Source organism: Bubalus bubalis, chromosome 12, assembly GCF_019923935.1.
Source record: "Bubalus bubalis isolate 160015118507 breed Murrah chromosome 12, NDDB_SH_1, whole genome shotgun sequence".
NCBI lineage: Eukaryota > Metazoa > Chordata > Mammalia > Artiodactyla > Bovidae > Bubalus > Bubalus bubalis.
In genome coordinates this window covers 37,934,290-37,950,950 of record NC_059168.1, presented here as the reverse complement: position 1 = coordinate 37,950,950, position 16,661 = coordinate 37,934,290, and the positions used below count along the sequence as shown (strand labels likewise).

The 16,661-nt window shown below is 38.2% G+C and overlaps 1 protein-coding gene across 1 annotated transcript; it reads right to left on the bottom strand.

Moving 5' to 3' along the window:
- Positions 1-7,302: 7,302 nt before the first annotated feature.
- On the bottom strand, positions 7,303-7,743 carry LOC102415185 (small nuclear ribonucleoprotein E-like). Its single transcript, XM_006068869.4, has one exon. The coding sequence runs from the start codon at positions 7,726-7,728 to the stop codon at positions 7,456-7,458; it is 273 nt and encodes a 90-aa protein (XP_006068931.1). The 5' UTR covers positions 7,729-7,743; the 3' UTR covers positions 7,303-7,455.
- Between the last annotated feature and the right edge of the window lie 8,918 nt (positions 7,744-16,661).

Here is a 16,661-nt window from a genome sequence, read left to right as displayed (position 1 = left end):
GACAAAAGAATGGATTTTTTAAATGTGGTATACACTTACAATGGAATACTCTTCAGCCTTTTTAAAAACAGAAATTCTGCAATATTTGACAACATTGTGGGCCCTTAGGACATGATGCTTAAATAATCCAGGTACAGAAAGACTAAAGAGAGTAGGAAATGGCAGTCCACTCCAGCATTCTTGCCTAGAAAATCCCATGGACAGAGGAGCCTAGAGGACCACACTCCATAGGGTCACAAAGAGTTGGACACAACTGAGCAACTGAGCAGAGAAAGACAAATATTGCATGATTCTACTTATATGAGATATTTAAAATAGTCAAATTCATAAAACCAGAGACTAGAATGGTGGTTACCAGGGGATAAGAGAAGAAGAAAATGAGGAGTTTTTAATCAACAGCCATAAAATGTTAGTTAAGATGAAAAAGTTCTAGAGATCTGTACAATATTTGTGTCTATAGCCAACAATAATGTATTGTAAACTGAAAATGTGTTAAGATAGTAGATCTCATGTTAAGTGTTCTTGCATTAATAAAATAAAACAGAAAACTTATCTCAGTTTTAAATGCTTGAGAACCTCCAATAATTCACAGGGTGCTTATTATAATAGCAAAATAAGTATATTTGACATGGAAGTCTGATCACCTTTCCAACCTTCTCCCCAAAGCATTTTGATGGCTCCCCATTGTGGCTCAGATGGAAAAGAATCTGCCTGCAATGTAGGAGACCTGGGTTCAGTCCCCGGGAAGATACCCTGGAGGAGGGCATGGCAACCCCCTCCAATATTTTTGCCCGGAGAATCCTCATGAACAGAGGAGCCTGGCAGACTGCAGTCCATGGTGTTGGAAAGAGTCGGACAAGACTGAGCGACTAAGCATAGCCACAGCCCCATTGTTCTTAGGATTAAAGAACATGGCCTTTGAGCCTCTGGATGATCTGGGCTCGGCTGCCCATCTTCATATTAGCCCCTCCTGCTGCCTCATCCTCACTCTATTCCAGATTCCCTGTCCCTCTCTTTCCCTGTCCCCCATCACAGAGCTTTGGTACTTGGCCACAGCCTCTAGGGAATGGCTCACCCCACTGTTCAACCGAGTAACTCCACTTCTTCCTTCAGATCTCCTCCCACCTCACAACTATGTCAAACCCACCTATTTTATGCTCTAATAGCTCCATGTACTTCCATTCTTTAACTCTTACTACTGATACCATTTTGAATATATTTGTGTGGTTATGTGATCACCATCTGTCTTTCCCACTGGATTCTAAACTCCATACCTGGTTTTATTCACCATTGTTCACCACTGTTTAACAGTGTGCCTGGAACAGAGTAGGTGCACTATGAAACAAATACACAAATGAAAAGCCTTAACAAAATAAGCAGATTTAAATTTATATTTATCATTTGTGATACATAAATGTGTAGTCTCCCAATATGTAGTTCCCATTTGGGGCACGTTCCCATAGAGGAAGCAGGTTTTTCACCCTGAATAAAGCCCTCACCACAGGAATCCAAGAGGAGAGCATGAAGAACTTCAGAGAGCAATGACATCTAATTCCCCTGGGAGGGATTAAAGTTACCACACTGGTGGGGAAAGCCAGGAGGTACTAGAGCAACGCATGTTAACTGCATTAGGAGTTATTCTTGCCACAGCTACTCTCCCTTCTGAGAGTTCCTCTCTTCTCAGATATTATAAGGATTTCTGACCATCTGACAATATTGATCTTTTGACCTCTCTGAAAAGAGCCATAATTTTTTATAGCTTGGAAACTGTTTCATCTGTTTTTCAGCTCACCATAACCTAATTTCAAACTATAATTTTGAAGGAGAATCTAAACATGCAAAAAAAAGTTTACATGACACAAATCTCAAGAGTATCTCTTCATGGAATCATGGTGTCCTAAGAGTGGAATGGACCTACAAGAGATCATAACCCATCACCTTTCACACCTGCAACCATGAGTCACTCCAAGCTTCTGTCCTGAGTGTTCCCTTAAGCTAGGGCAATCTGTCCCACATAGTGTAAGGAGACTTGGCATAGAACTTCATGAAAGTTCTGTGATAAAAGAGCAAAGAAGGTTATATCTCTCCACAAAGATGTAGAGAAATAGGAAGAAATGGAGCAGAAAAGGCAGGCTATGTGGAAATAGAAGCTGGGAAATGAATAACAGGGAAAAAAAAGCATTAGGGGAAAACTGAAAATTAAAAAGGATTCTGGAAACATGCACAAATTGAGATAGCCCAGGATATGAGTCAGAGAGACTTGATTAAAAAAAAAAAAAAAAGACAACCAAAGAAAAATAAGGAAAATGAAGATGGCTTTGCTGTTTTTGTTGTTGTTGTTCTGTTGTTCTGTTAGCATAAGTTTACAGTTACTAAACAATGCAAAATTAGAATTGTAATAATGTGCTATATGTGAGGGAACTCAATTTTTCGAGGTAAAAAATGCAATCAGCCAAGGATATGTGCAAACCAGAAGAAAAGATTCAAGATGTAAGATGCAAAATAAAGCATACCTTACATCTGTTGTTTTTTTTTTTAAGAAATCACATTGAACAGCTAAGATTCCTTTCAAAATGCTTAATATTCCTTCTCTTCACCAGCTTCCTAACAGTGTGTTCACCCACATATCCCAATGTTGGTGGCATATAAAACAAACCTTTCATAAAAGTCAGAAATAAAAATATATATATGAACACAGGAGGTCCCTGATATTGGCAGGACTCCAATTCACATATACTCTTAGGCTAGACCCACTAACATTAAGAAGCCAATTTGCTCTTAGTTCAGTAATGGAGAAGGTTCTACCAGCCTTGGTTTCCATGTACTAGGGTACTCTCTATAAGGAACAAGGCATCTCCAACAGATCTTCAGAATTCTTTTATGCGATATTGCTGCAAGGTGTGTAAACTCTTGCTGACTACCAGTCTACAGCAAGGCAGTAACTGAAGTATCAGAAGACGGTAAAAATTTGGCTCACTGTATTTTTGACCAATAGCAGTGTAAGAGCTTAAGAAAGAATGTACTATTCATGAGTGTGAAAACTACAGCAGGGAAGCCATCTCTTAGGACAAGACACTTGCATGCAGTAAAGGACATTCTGCTCCTCAGGAAGATCTAGTGCTGATCAACAATAAAGCAAATAAGGGCTCTGTCAAAACAAACAAACAACCACTCTTTGAAAGGGACAAGGTGCAAATCATATAGAATAATCTTAGCTGAAAAATGTCAAGAAGGAGGCACAGTAACTCCCTTTCTGCCAAAGGCTGATTCCCTGGGAGGGACTCCCAGAGCAGTCTTCAAGTCTGTTGACTTGTTTTTTCAAGCTATTAATGTAACTCGCAGCTACATTGGTTTGTTTTGTTGTTGTGACATGGTCTCCATAGATGTGCATTGAAATTGTGCCCAGCTGCACTGAAGCCAAGAACCATGCAATCTGGAGGTTGTGCAAGCAAGATTACAAGGCTCCAAGGTATCCAGTGCCTGCACTGCTCATCTCTTCCACTTACCTCGAAGCTTGGCTTGTCTAGCCTGGGCAAGGGAATGCTGCACTGGGACCAGATCCAAGTGCTTTAGGAAAGTGGCTACATTTACAGGGAAGGAAGAGAGTTTTATCTTCACATCAGGGCTTTATTTGCATGCCTAAGGAATGGTCAGCTTAACCAGGATCAGCTTAGTGCCTGTTTGTTTTTAGTTGTCCCTCTTCCTTTTTGTATGCAGCCCAACTTTCTCATCTTTATTCCTCTCAGGAGTCCATTACCCTTATGTTTTCTTCATCCTCTGTCAATCTCAGGAAATGTATTTGCAAGAAATAACTTGATCAATTCATTCACACCAAACTTAGAAAATAAAAACACAGGGGGAAAAATAGAGGGCATCCAGTTAAATTTGAATTTCACATAAACAATTACTATTTTTTAGTGCAACCATGTCTCATCCAACATTTGGGACATATTTATATTAAGATTATTTACTGTTTATTTGAATTTCAAAATTAACGTTTGTCCTATACACTAAATAAGTAAATGACTACATGAAAGAGTAAATGGCTTATGATGTTTTTACCTCTCCCAAGGCTACTGTCTGAATTTTAACTTAGGATTAAAGTCCCCATAGCTCTAACTAAATTAATAATTAGGAGATCTTAGCGACAAACTAGAAGAAAAACATATTGTACCAGGTAAGCAGTCACTTATTATGCCCAGCCATAAGGAGTCACATTTTCTAAAATTAAAAGACTACAACCTAGAGGCAGAAAGCACCACTTGATTTCTACCTGCTTGTACTTAAGGCTACTTATCAATGTTTATTTCAAATCAGATAATATGATTGTTCACATTAATTGGTGCTTTATTCTTCTAGATGGAGAGAACACAATTTAAAGATGCAAACCTCTGCACCAAAATATCTGTTCTCACACTGTCTTCCATGAACTGGAGACATACATGGAGTTAGTTGAACATCCTAGGCCTCAGCTCATATCTCATCAACAAAGATGTTACATGCCATATCTATCAACAAAGCCAAGCGTGAATACATATTCTTGAAGTTCTCAGAAAACCTATAGTTAGGGTCAGAGAAAAAGAAAGATATATGAAATTAATGGTAATCAAAGAAAAAATAGGAAGGAGAATTGAAAAAAGAAAGAAGAAAATTATAAATACAAATATCAAAAATGTAAAGGGAGTGAAGAAGACCCTTGGACCAACCCCAATTATCTAGACTAGGTGGCTACCTCCTGGTGTGAGTTAAGTTCTGGGAAGAAGCCTGTGGAAAATACTAGAGATAAGCTCATTTAACATCTCTTCCAACCTCCTTCTGCAATGCCTTCTTATGTATTACAGAGGCTAATAAACAAAACTGCCTTTTTCCACACTTTCTTATAACTAGGGTTCTAGATATGCTATAGACTCCATTATTAGATTCACTTTCAGAATGGGAATTCAGACTCTGTAAAGCAAGGAGAGAGACTGGACATGAGGCATCGTTCTGCTGCTGCAGATGGAGTATTAACTCCCCAGTTTAGCAGAAGTGGTTTCCTGACCACAGCTTCTCTGTTTGACAGGCAGCATCCAGATCAAGACAAGTACAGCAGTTTCTATGATGATTCAGTTGTGATGTGGCCTCAGGATTTGTTTCTGGAAGCTCCCCAGCCTAGATTCTATTTCTTCTACCCACAGACCCTTTCTGTAGACCATTGAATACCCTGTCATTAATACATTTCAGCTTAAGCCAGCTAAAGTGGGGTCTGTTCTCTGCAACTGAGCACTAACTAAGACAAGCTGCTACTACCAAAATATCTACTTCACTAGCCTAATGGTTCTCAACTTGGCAATGTCTGGAGACATTTTGGGGTCACATATAAAAGGAAGATTACTCTTGGCATCTAGTGAATAGAGACCAGATACTACTAAACATTCCACAATGCACAGAACAACCCCCACAACAAAGAACTGTTCAGTCCAAAATGTCAATAGTGCCAAGACTGAGAAACCCTTCCCTAGCCTAGAATCAATGGCACCCCACTCCAGTACTCTTGCCTGGCAAATCCCATGGATGGAGGAGCCTGGTGGGCTGCAGTCCATGGGGTCGCTAAGAGTCGGACACGACTGAGTGACTTCACTTTCACTTTTCACTTTCATGCATTGGAGAAGGAAATGGCAACCCACTCCAGTGTTCTTGCCTGGAGAATCCCAGGGACTGGGGAGCCTGGTGGGCTGCTGTCTATGGGGTCTCACAGAGTTGGACACAACTGAAGTGACTTAGCAGCAGCAGCAGCCTAGAATCAAATTTGAAAGTTTATCATTTAAAATATAGTATTTGCCTCTTTCTGCCATCTTTCCATGCTGCCATAATGGTGTGCATGAATGTCCTGGCTGATACTCTCAAGAGTATCAACAATGCTGAAAAAAGAGGCAAACACCAGGTGCTTATAAGGCTGTGCTCCAAAGTCATCATCAGGTTTCTAATTGTGAGGATGAAGCATGGTTACATTGGCGAATTTTATATCATCGATGATCACAGGGTTGGGAAAATTGTTGTAACATACAGGCAGAATAAATAAGTGTTGCGTGATCAGCCTCAGATTTGATGTGAGACTCAAAGATCTAGAAAAATGGCAGAATAATCTGCTCCCATCCCATCAGTTTGGCTTCACTGTACTGAAAACCTGAGCTGGCATATGGACCATAAAGAAGCAAGACAAAACACAATAGGGAAAACACCTGGATTCTTTTTCTAGGGATGTAATACAAATAAAATGCCTCAGAGGACAAAAAAAAAAAAATACAGTATTTGCAATATGTTGGTTTAACAAGAACTCTTTCACAATGCAAATGGTCCTCAATAAATTACAGGTAAAGTTTTTGTTCTCTGCCAATGTAGTACTGAAAACCACATTCTCTTTCACACTGTAATATTTCTGCAATCATGTCATGACCTAAAAGGTATGCTTTTAATGTAGTGATTTTTTTCCTATCGACAAACAGAGTTGGCTATTTGTAGTCTCAACCCTAGCTCTTCAACACAATCAATGCAGTGCTTTTCATTGGTTTAAGCGTGAGGTCCAGACATCAATATTTCTTCAATGCTCCTTGCAGTCAGGGTCAAGAACCACTAATTCGGAGCATTTTAAAGATTTTGGACCCCTGAAGATAGAGAAAAGGAAATAAAAGGGATGCCACTAGGAAAAATAAGCAAAAGGTGATGGCAGACAACCAGACAGACTTCAGAACCTCGCTCTTCCACCCAGGACCAAACAATCACCAAAAAATGTGCTAACACTCAAGCCTGACAGTTCTTGAGTAACTTTCAGGAGCTCTCTGGGACCCAAAGAAAATAACAAGTGGAGAACTGAACTAATAATTGATCCTGACAAAAATAAATGGAAGATGCTTTCATCTACTCCAAACTCAGTGCGTATTTTTCTCAGCACATATGTCGAAGCAAGCTGTATCCTACAAATATATTTCCTATAATTTGTAAACATCTCATTCCCCTGTAAAGTCTAGCTCCTCCCTTGAAGGAAGAGGTGCTCTATAAACATTGGCTAAATTGAATTAAATATATTCCCTAAACATTCTTCTGACTTAAAATGTATAGGGAAGAGATATTAGCCCTCTTTAAAGGAGAGAACAAAAATTTAAGAGAAAATAGTAAAAGGAGACAAAGGAACTAGCCCACTCCAATTATCTCTTTCTCCAGCAGTGGAAGAGATCTACACAGGTCCAAATAAATTTTGCCTCAAAAATTTGCTACTACTCCAACTTAATAACCTACTACTCCATTGTTAATTTTTTTTTTTTATAAAAACAGTCCCACAGCATTTATTGTAATCTGGTAATAACATAAGGGTGAGCAGAACAATATGAATACATGTTTTAGAACTACATCTCTAACAAAGGACACCTAAAAAAACCAATGGTATTGCCAAACAATTTCTCACTTCATCTGTCGCTTCTAGTTGGAGACACTTTGGAGCAGAGTAATGTTATCTCCTTTTAGCATGATCCGACCCAGTTGTTTTCTTGACTTTGTTTTAGAATGAATCTCTTCTGCGTCATCTAATACGAGGTTCATATACTCATCAAAACCAATGATACAACCCTCTATCTGCATATTCACTTGCTCATAAAGCCACACCTGAATCCATGATCTATTTTGCAAGTATCTGAAGATGAGATTAATGGGCTGCACCATCACCTTCTGCACCTTCTGGCCCCGGTACGCCATGCTGGAAGCTCACAAGCACCACAGTGCTCCACACTCTCTCTCAGAAAGCAACTTCCAGAACGAACCTGTTAATTTTTTAAAGTCAAAATTGACACAGTAAATTCTACAGTGTCCCCACCTGCCTCAAAACCCAGATTGTAGACTTCTAAAGCCAGATCTTGGATAAGATTTTGAAACCATGCTCTACTATACAAAAAAAGGTATGTTTAGGTGACAGTCCATAATATTGCAAAGGACTGAGTCTCAAGCAGTAAATAGAGTCTGAAGCCTAAATCCATCTTTTTAGAAACAATCACTTTCATAATTTCAGCAGAGTTAGTTTTCCTTTGTTTTACATTTATTTATTCAGAGACCTCTAAATATAAGCTGCTCTGTTGAAACAGCCTCTGGACCCAAGTACAATAAAAACATTAATTAAAATATATGATTAAAAACACCCAGCATCAAGGCTGAAACAGTATCAAATTAGCAGTCCCGTTTAAGTGTCAGTCATAGAGGATAAATCCAACTGCCGGTGACCAGTACCGTGCTCCCCCCGCCCCCACCCCAACCCTGGCTTTGCCATGGATTCCGACCAGCTGATGCTGCAGTGGACACTCTCTGCAGATGGAAGGGCACACTCAAATATTCTATTTCTTTCCCCACCCTTGATTTGGCTTCCCTAGTGGCTCAGATGGTAAAGAATCGGCTGCAAAGCAGGAGACATGGGTTTGTATTCCTGGGTCGGTAAGATCTCCTAGAGAAGGGAATGGCAAGTATTCTTGCCTGGAGAATTCCATGATCAGAGGAGATTGGCGAGCTACAGTCCAGGGTGTCGCAAAGAATCGCACATGACTGAGCAACTAACAGCTTCACTTTTTTTTCATGTTCTTCTCCTTTCATTCAGCAATAGGCTAAAGAGAAATTCACAAAACCCCCAAATCTGGGAGACACCTGGACATGGGAATTTTACATAACATTTTGGCTTTGGCAGGTCAGGAATGAAGAATTGGAAGCCCTCAACTGAAAAGGACCCTGTACTCTGTGGGCAGCTTTATTCTTCCTGAGGTGTTCTACCCTTGGTTCTGGCTCCAAACACTTCTGAATGCAGAGGTAGCAGCAGAAGTAATATGGAATACACAGTGTAGAGTCAAAGGGAACACCACAGGGACTAGCATAGATTTCAGACAATGTAGACATTTCACATTTAGGGGGTGGGAGTTCCCATCTATAAAATAGAACCTTCTACAAAATTACCATCTGCATAATAGGTTATAAACCTTCACTCCCTTGTGACACAGAAAATTCCCTAAATTCCAAATGTGTTTACACAGCTAATTAGACATGAAAATTTTAAATCTAGCACAGGCCTGTTAAGAAGGTCTTGTTATATGCAGACATGTTCTGTCAAGGGTGTGTATCTAGTGAGAGATGCCATCAATGGCTAATATGATTTTGTTATAAGTTCTATCCTTTTTTTAAAAGCTCACAAGTAAAAAAAAAAAAAGGCAAAAGATCTTGGTTTTCTTCTTTTATGTATGATTTTCCCACAAATCTCCCACCATAGGAAAATAGGAAAAGAGATTTGAAAGAAAAGAATAGTAGATCAATACTAGGTAGGAATAGTATTTCAAAAGTGGTGAAAGTGAAAAGTAAAAGTGAAGTCGCTCAGTTGTGTCCGACTCTATGCGACACTGTGGACTGTAGCCTACCAGGCTCCTCTGTCCATGGGATTTTCCAGGCAAGAGTACTGGAGTGGGTTGCCATTTCCTTCTCCAGGGGATCTTCCTGACCCAGGTATTGAGTGGGACAATGTTATTTTATGTTCCTCTGTACTCTGTATTATTCATTCCTCTTTTTTTTTTTTCTTTAATGACAAGTGTGCCCATATCTTATTACAAAGAGGCTACCACCAAAGAAGATAAAAATGCCTTTTATCATGCATCTGGCCCAATTTATATTTCTAGAACTCCTTTTCAATCAGCCATGGTGTTTTTCATAATTTTGTGATTTTTGTCAAATTGGCTGAATCTCATGAGCTGCCTGCTACTACATTCTGAAGTGCCAGGCTGGTATCTAAGAAAAAAAAATAACATTTTCCTTCACTCTTAACCCACAATCTGACTTCTTATGCTGAATTCAATCCCCAGCTAATTAGTTCAAGAGTAAGCAACTTTAACCAAGATTTGGTATTACTTTACTGTTTCTGAGAGCTGGACTTTCCCCAGATATAGCTCTCTTATTACCCTTTGCATTTTAAATAAACCATTTTGGAGCATGGCTCTTGATTTTTCTTTAATATATGCATCCCTTGGGGCTGTACTGAAGCTTGTGATGGCTCTTCGCCAGCAGTCAGGGCAACAGAATATCTACAAGATCCAGCTTTGTCCTACAGTTGGCATTCATTGTGTAGCCCCAGTTGAACAGAGAGACTGCAAGTCAATTTTCTCAGAAATTCAGGGTCCCTAATATTCTAACATAGAATCTCCCTTCACTTCCTCCATCTTGTTTGTTTTAACCATGCAGTAACATTTCCCTTATTGATAGTTTCTGGAATAAAGTATTCCTTAGAAGGCTACCTTACAGATAACTGAAGACTTGCTAAAGTAAGAGTTTGATTTAAAAAAAAAAAAACTTTCTAAAATGTTAAATAGTTCTGGTGGGTCTCAAACAAGGTATGCCAAAAGTATTTTGACTCTTTCTTGATGAGTTAGGGTCATCTTTAAACCATCAGTTATTTAACACTGGAGTATACCCTGGTGGCTCAGATGGTAAAGAATCCACCTGCCATTCAGGAGACCCGGGTTCAAACCCTGGGTCAGGAAGATCCCCTGGAGAAGGGAATGGCAACCCACTCCAGTATTCTTACCTGGAGAATTCCATGGACAGAGGAGCCTGGCAGGCTATAGTTCATGAGGTCGCGAAGAGTCAGACACAACTAAGCAACTTACACTTTCACTTTCATAAAAAAAAAAAATAATAACCAGTGCATAAAATTATTTGCCCCTACATTCAGAAGTCACTATATTTTCTTGTTTACTTTGGAAAAATTTTATATTTTTATTTCTGTCCCTTTCCATACTATCAAATTATTTCAAACTATCTGTGTTCACTTTGCATTGATGTTCACATGTCAGTTTGTAGAAGCAAACTTTGGCTTCATTGCTTTCAGCTTGCAGATGGCTGGAAGCCCAAATAAATTTGCTGTAACAATATCTACATGAAAATTAAATCAGTTTTGAGTGGTATTGTGAAGCTCAGCCTTCTGATCTAAATGCATAAGCATCGGGATATGAATGTAAAGCTGCTATTCTGGTTACTCAAAGCCATTTGAGCTCTTCATCTGTATTACACGGAAGAACATGACCAGGTACTTGTCCTTCGGTAATATTGCACACTCAAGTTCAGCAATTTGTTCACTCTCAGTGTTCTCCTCTTTCCTTCTTGTTCTTGTCTTCTGTTCATCCCTCTGGTTCTTTCTTTGAGCAATTTCCATAAGCATTAAATCATCCATTGTGATAAGGAAAGAAATCATAAAGGAAATAGTAAAATATTTTAATCAATGCAAACTGAATCTTGATTTTGGGGAGGCAGTGGGCAGTGGTTAAATGATTGGCAGGAGAAGGATAAAAGTACATGAAAATGGAAGATTTACTTTTTAAACTTGCCTTGCATCAAAATGGAAGCATTAAATTTGGCTATGCTCACAAAAGCCTCTGACACTCATATGTGGCCATCTCCCCAGGTTATAAAATCTCAGCCTCTTTGACTAAAATCCCAACAGCTGTTGGAAACGCCTGTCCTAGGCAAAGATGACCCAGGCAAAGTTGACTTGGAGTGTCAAAAAAATCTCATCAAAAAAAGATAGAAGTTCTTACTCAACCCTACACTTTATCATGTTGGCATTGGTTGGGGATAGGGTGACCAACTCATCCTGACTTGCCAAGGACCATCCTAATTTTGAAACCAAAACTCCCATGTCTAGGAATCCTACTTAGTCGCAGGCAAATTGGGACATTTGGTCATCCTGATGGGAGATGATGCATCAAAGGTCTCTCATGTTTCCCCCAGATGATTATTTTTACCTTCAAAGCAAAACTTTTCTTTTTTATAGTTAAAATTTCTAAGAATTCAAAGAGTCCTCCTTTTTCCCTTTTGCTCAGTCAGTCTCGAGAATTATTTCTTAGTAACATCACTAGCATCAATTTCCTCTTTATTATTGCCACCAACTTGGACTTTATCCCCTGATCCTGGGCTATTGTAAAACTTCCATGAAGTCTTCCTGCCTTGACTGCATTGTGCATGCCCTTCTCAGATTAATCTTTTCAAAATCTTGTTTTGCACAAGGTTCAGCTGAAGTCCCACCTCTTTCATGAAGCCTTATATCTTCCCTGGAAGGAGGGGAAACAGGATGGGAGAAAGAAGTGCAGAAGATAGGCTTAGGAAAGGTAGGGGTGCTATGAGGCCAATGCCGGCTGCCACCTCACAGAAGCTGCTAAAGAACAAAATCAAGACAGGCTGCAGAAGGGAGAGACAGGCAAGGCACAGAGTCAGTAATCCAGAAAAGGTGGTCTGAATCAACCACCAAGCCAAGGAGGTCGAGCCACAGACACAAATCTGCAGGGTCCATGTGAATATCCAACAGCCAGGATGCATTGTTCTCAGTACACTAGATGCAAGAGGGTCACATCAAGCAAATCCCTCTGAGAGCAGACTACCCCACAGCTAGTTCAAGGCAGGGCTGGCCACATGAGAAGGGGAAGGAAGCTGCAGTAGGAAGAACTGCCTGTCCCACCCTTTGCACAACCAGAAGGTTCTAATTTGGAAAGTTGTTAATATATTAATGTATGCATCCCTTAAATGCAAAGACAGTATCTTTTAATGCTTTAAAATTCCCCACACCTAGCACTATATGTAGTCAATAAACATTTGATTTATACAGTATAAAGTGTGCTCCCATGTTCTAAAGGCCATGTGCATGGGAAACCATGAGAGGCACACAGAAACTCCACTTCTTTTCAGAAAGTGTGGAAGTCATCTGGCTGGCTCGGGTTTCAGATGCACTAATCAGCAAATACAGTGAACACAATTTCTCCCTTTCCTCTTTTTTAAAACTTCAGAGTAAACCATTAACTCTCCTATTTCTTTTCATATCCTAGTTCAAATCCTAAGGGCAAGAAAAAATAATAACAAAACAAATTATCTTTCACCAAGACTCAGATCCAAATCAGCCATATATTTTCAAGCTACAGTGTTTATTAGTACTTGAAGTTCAACCAGAGAGAAAGAAAAATTGATCTAGTTCAGTTTCTCAACTTCAGAATTTTCAACACACATGCTAAATCACTTCTTGAGCAAATGTCATTGTGTGTCCATGCTGAGATTCCCTTTAAAATGATGAAGTCTTAAAAAGACTTTGCTAAGAATGTATTTTTCATTCAATAATACTTAGGGGGGAAAGATCCAAGTTAAAAAGAAAGACTATTATGTTAGCTTTATAAGTGTAATCACCTTTCTTTATTCGTTGATCTATGAAGTCCCTTGAGTACATGACGGGGAAAAAAGCAATAGTTAAGATTTACAAATAATATGCTATTGGAAATGCCTCAAATGAGGGTCTTGTTTTAAGCGCCAAGGTAAACACCTACAACTACTAATATAAAAGGAGACCATTTTGTTTTCTATAAAAAACAAATGTCAGATGTAATTTTGAATTCTCTGGGGAAAAAAAGGAAGACTTCAAATGAATCTCTGATAAGAAACAGCATGGCATGCATAATGCTAGAAGTATTATTAATCTAAAGAAAGTGACTACCTTAAACTTTGTAAATGGTCTAAATCAGGATTTCTCAATACTATCATGAATAGTCAAGCACTGTGGACATTTTGTACCAAATAATTCTTTGTTTTGAGGGGCTGACCTGTTTACGGTAGTATACAGATGCAGTGGGCTTGCCTAGTGGCTCGGTGGTAAAGAGTCCGCCTGCCAATGCAGAAGACATGGGTTTGATCTCTGGGTCGGGAAGATCCTCTGGAGAAGGAAATGGCACCCACTTCCGTATTCTTTGTCTGGGAAATCGCATGGACAGAGGAGCCTGACGGGCTACAGTCCATGGGGTCGCAAAGAGTCTGACACAACTTAGCTAACGAACAACAACAAATGCCAGTCGCAGCCCCCAACCCCTACGAGTTGTGAGAAACAAAAATGTCTCCAGATATTGCCAAATGTTCCCTGGAAGGCAAAACCATCCCCTAGTTGAACACCACTGATTAAATGAGAGAAACTTTTTTAAAAGTGAAGGCTCATAAGACAGCAGACTTAGGACACAGCAAAGAATCAGTGGTGTCAAGATGTCAAAGGGATGCTACACTAAGATAATCAGCTTAGACAAGCAGTAGAAACAATACACAAGACTAAACATAACTGGAAAATGGAACCATAAACCTAACCAGCAAGGACAAAGGTATACTGAAGAAAATGAGAACGGCCAGCATCACTTGAAAACCATTTTTCTTAAATTTTTATCTGAAAAAGCATCAGTCTGGATAAGAAAGTCAAACAGTTTCACTCAGATACATACTACAAAGAATGACGTTCCCTTCCCTGCCCCCTCAAAACACAAACCTCTGCTTGCCAAGTATTGGTAAGTTTATGTATGCATCTGTGAATGTGAAGGGTGGCTTAGAACTCTCTGTATCTCCCACACCTACCAGTATAGGTATTCAATAAATATTTGATTTAAATGAAAATAAAAACATGCTTTCATGTTCTAAAAGGTTTTAAAGAAGACATATCAAAGAGTGGTGAAATGAATGATTTTGTACGTCTCACTTGGAAATAAGAAGCTAAAGGAAAAACCCAGACAAAGCTCAGCAGAAATATTGGAGTGGGAAAAACAAAGGTCAAAGAGTTGAAAAGACTTGAGTTAAATCCCAGCTGCATTGGTCCTAGATAGGTGAATTTGGTTCCATTTACTCTATTGTACCCTACAGAATGAGTACAATAATCCTACCTCAAAAGACAGTTAGGATAATTACTAAGATGAAGTACACATAGTGAGGGGAAAAAAAAAAATCAGCTCTCTTGATCTCCCTCTCCAAGATTAATGGATTTCTAACCATAAGTGCAATATCTACCCAAGTTGATTTTCTCTTTGAAGTCAGAAAGAGAAAAATCTCAAATCATTGTGGACCTAAAACTAAGTGTTAACAAAGTCCCACACCAACAATAATAATGCAAAAAACCATCAAGAAATAAAAAAAAAGAAGACAGACCCTTGAGAATAAGTGGATAAAATATTAATAGAATACTATCAATACAAAGTCAACTTGGTAATCTTTTGAGGAAACCCTAAGGCATGAAGAAAAAATCAGAGCCAAACAACAAATAATGTCTTCTCTCTTCTATAAAGTATTTAAAAGTCTACTTAGTTAATTGCAGCATTTTTATTAATTAAAAAACTTTTTAATATCTGTGCTAATGTTTTTTTAAAAAAAGAAGATAGATTAAGCTGAATATGATTAGAATTTTCTTTCAACATGTAAAAGCTTTTAAATTGAAGGTTATTTCTGGGGTCATGGATATATTCTATTATTTCACAATCCGGTTTTGATCAAACAGATATATCTATTTGTCATAACTCATTAATTGCTCATTTAAGATCAGTGTATGTGAAAAATGTTACATAAATATATACATATGCACAGATACATATGTATGTATACATATGTATGTGTACATATACATTTGTATATATGTACTTGAGTATATATTTGTATATACAAATATATGTATGTATATATATTTATTTTAAAAACTTAAAAATTTTTTTAAATATAGCTGTAGAATTTATGTGATCTAGATCTTTTTCCTCCCCCTCAAACTGGTCTATTTTTATAAATCAATTTTAATTGTCAAAGAAAAAATAAATAATTTTTAAAGGAAAGAAAATTAGTTCACACAAACCATATAAAGAAAAAAGAAAAGTAAAAAGTGAGCTCAAAAACTTTAACTCCAAATACCATACTAAGATATAAGATATCTCTTTTGCTGTGGTTTTTTTTTGTGTGTCATTTTTGCTGTTTTATTTTTAATTGTCTTCTGCAAGAGAAACATATCCAAGTTACATTAGCAGTGGTTCTTACATACTTGGGAGTTGGGCTAGGGATCCTTTGAATCAGAGAAGGAAATACATATAGGCATACAGGGAGAAATTTGGAATATAATTCCAGATATCTTATAGGTCAGGTTAGAAGCCTTTCAACTAAAAGTTACCAAATGGTCAAAGGCCTGTCATATCTGTATGATTATAAGAGAAATATAGGTTATTATCCTAGTAGTCAATAAAGGTGATTTCTTAGCACACATTAAATAAATAATCAAGGGAATGAGTGAATTAAGAGATTTTAGTCATATTTTAAAATTAAATTTTAGCTGATGCTGGTATATTTTCCTTTCAAGAGCTTTAGAAAAGAAACAAACTTACACAAATTTTCAAAGGAAAATATTAAAATCTCAAGGATAAAAATAAACAAAATTGAAAAAGGACAGAATTGAAAAGACCAATAATTGGTAACTTGGAAACAACCTTTTGTGATGCTTCTTGGGTTACAACCACCTCAGTGCCTCCTTCCCCAGTCAAACCAAGGCACCAGAAACACTGAACTCTAATGGTCCCTCTTAGTGATGAATGAACAGCCAAGGCTTGCCAGATATTTAAAGAAAAATTATAACAAATAAAGTCCCAGACAAACTCTGAGAAAAAATAATTTTCAACATCAAACTGTGTGAGGTAAAATAAAGTCCTTTCCAGACATAGATATCTCACACAAACTCCTAGGCACTCTTTTTCTGAGCTGCTGGGGAATGTGCTCCTCTAAAGTGATAGCATAAACCAAGAGAAAGGCAGATTCAGCAGAGGAGAGAAAAAATTCTCAAGATGGTGTCAAAATGA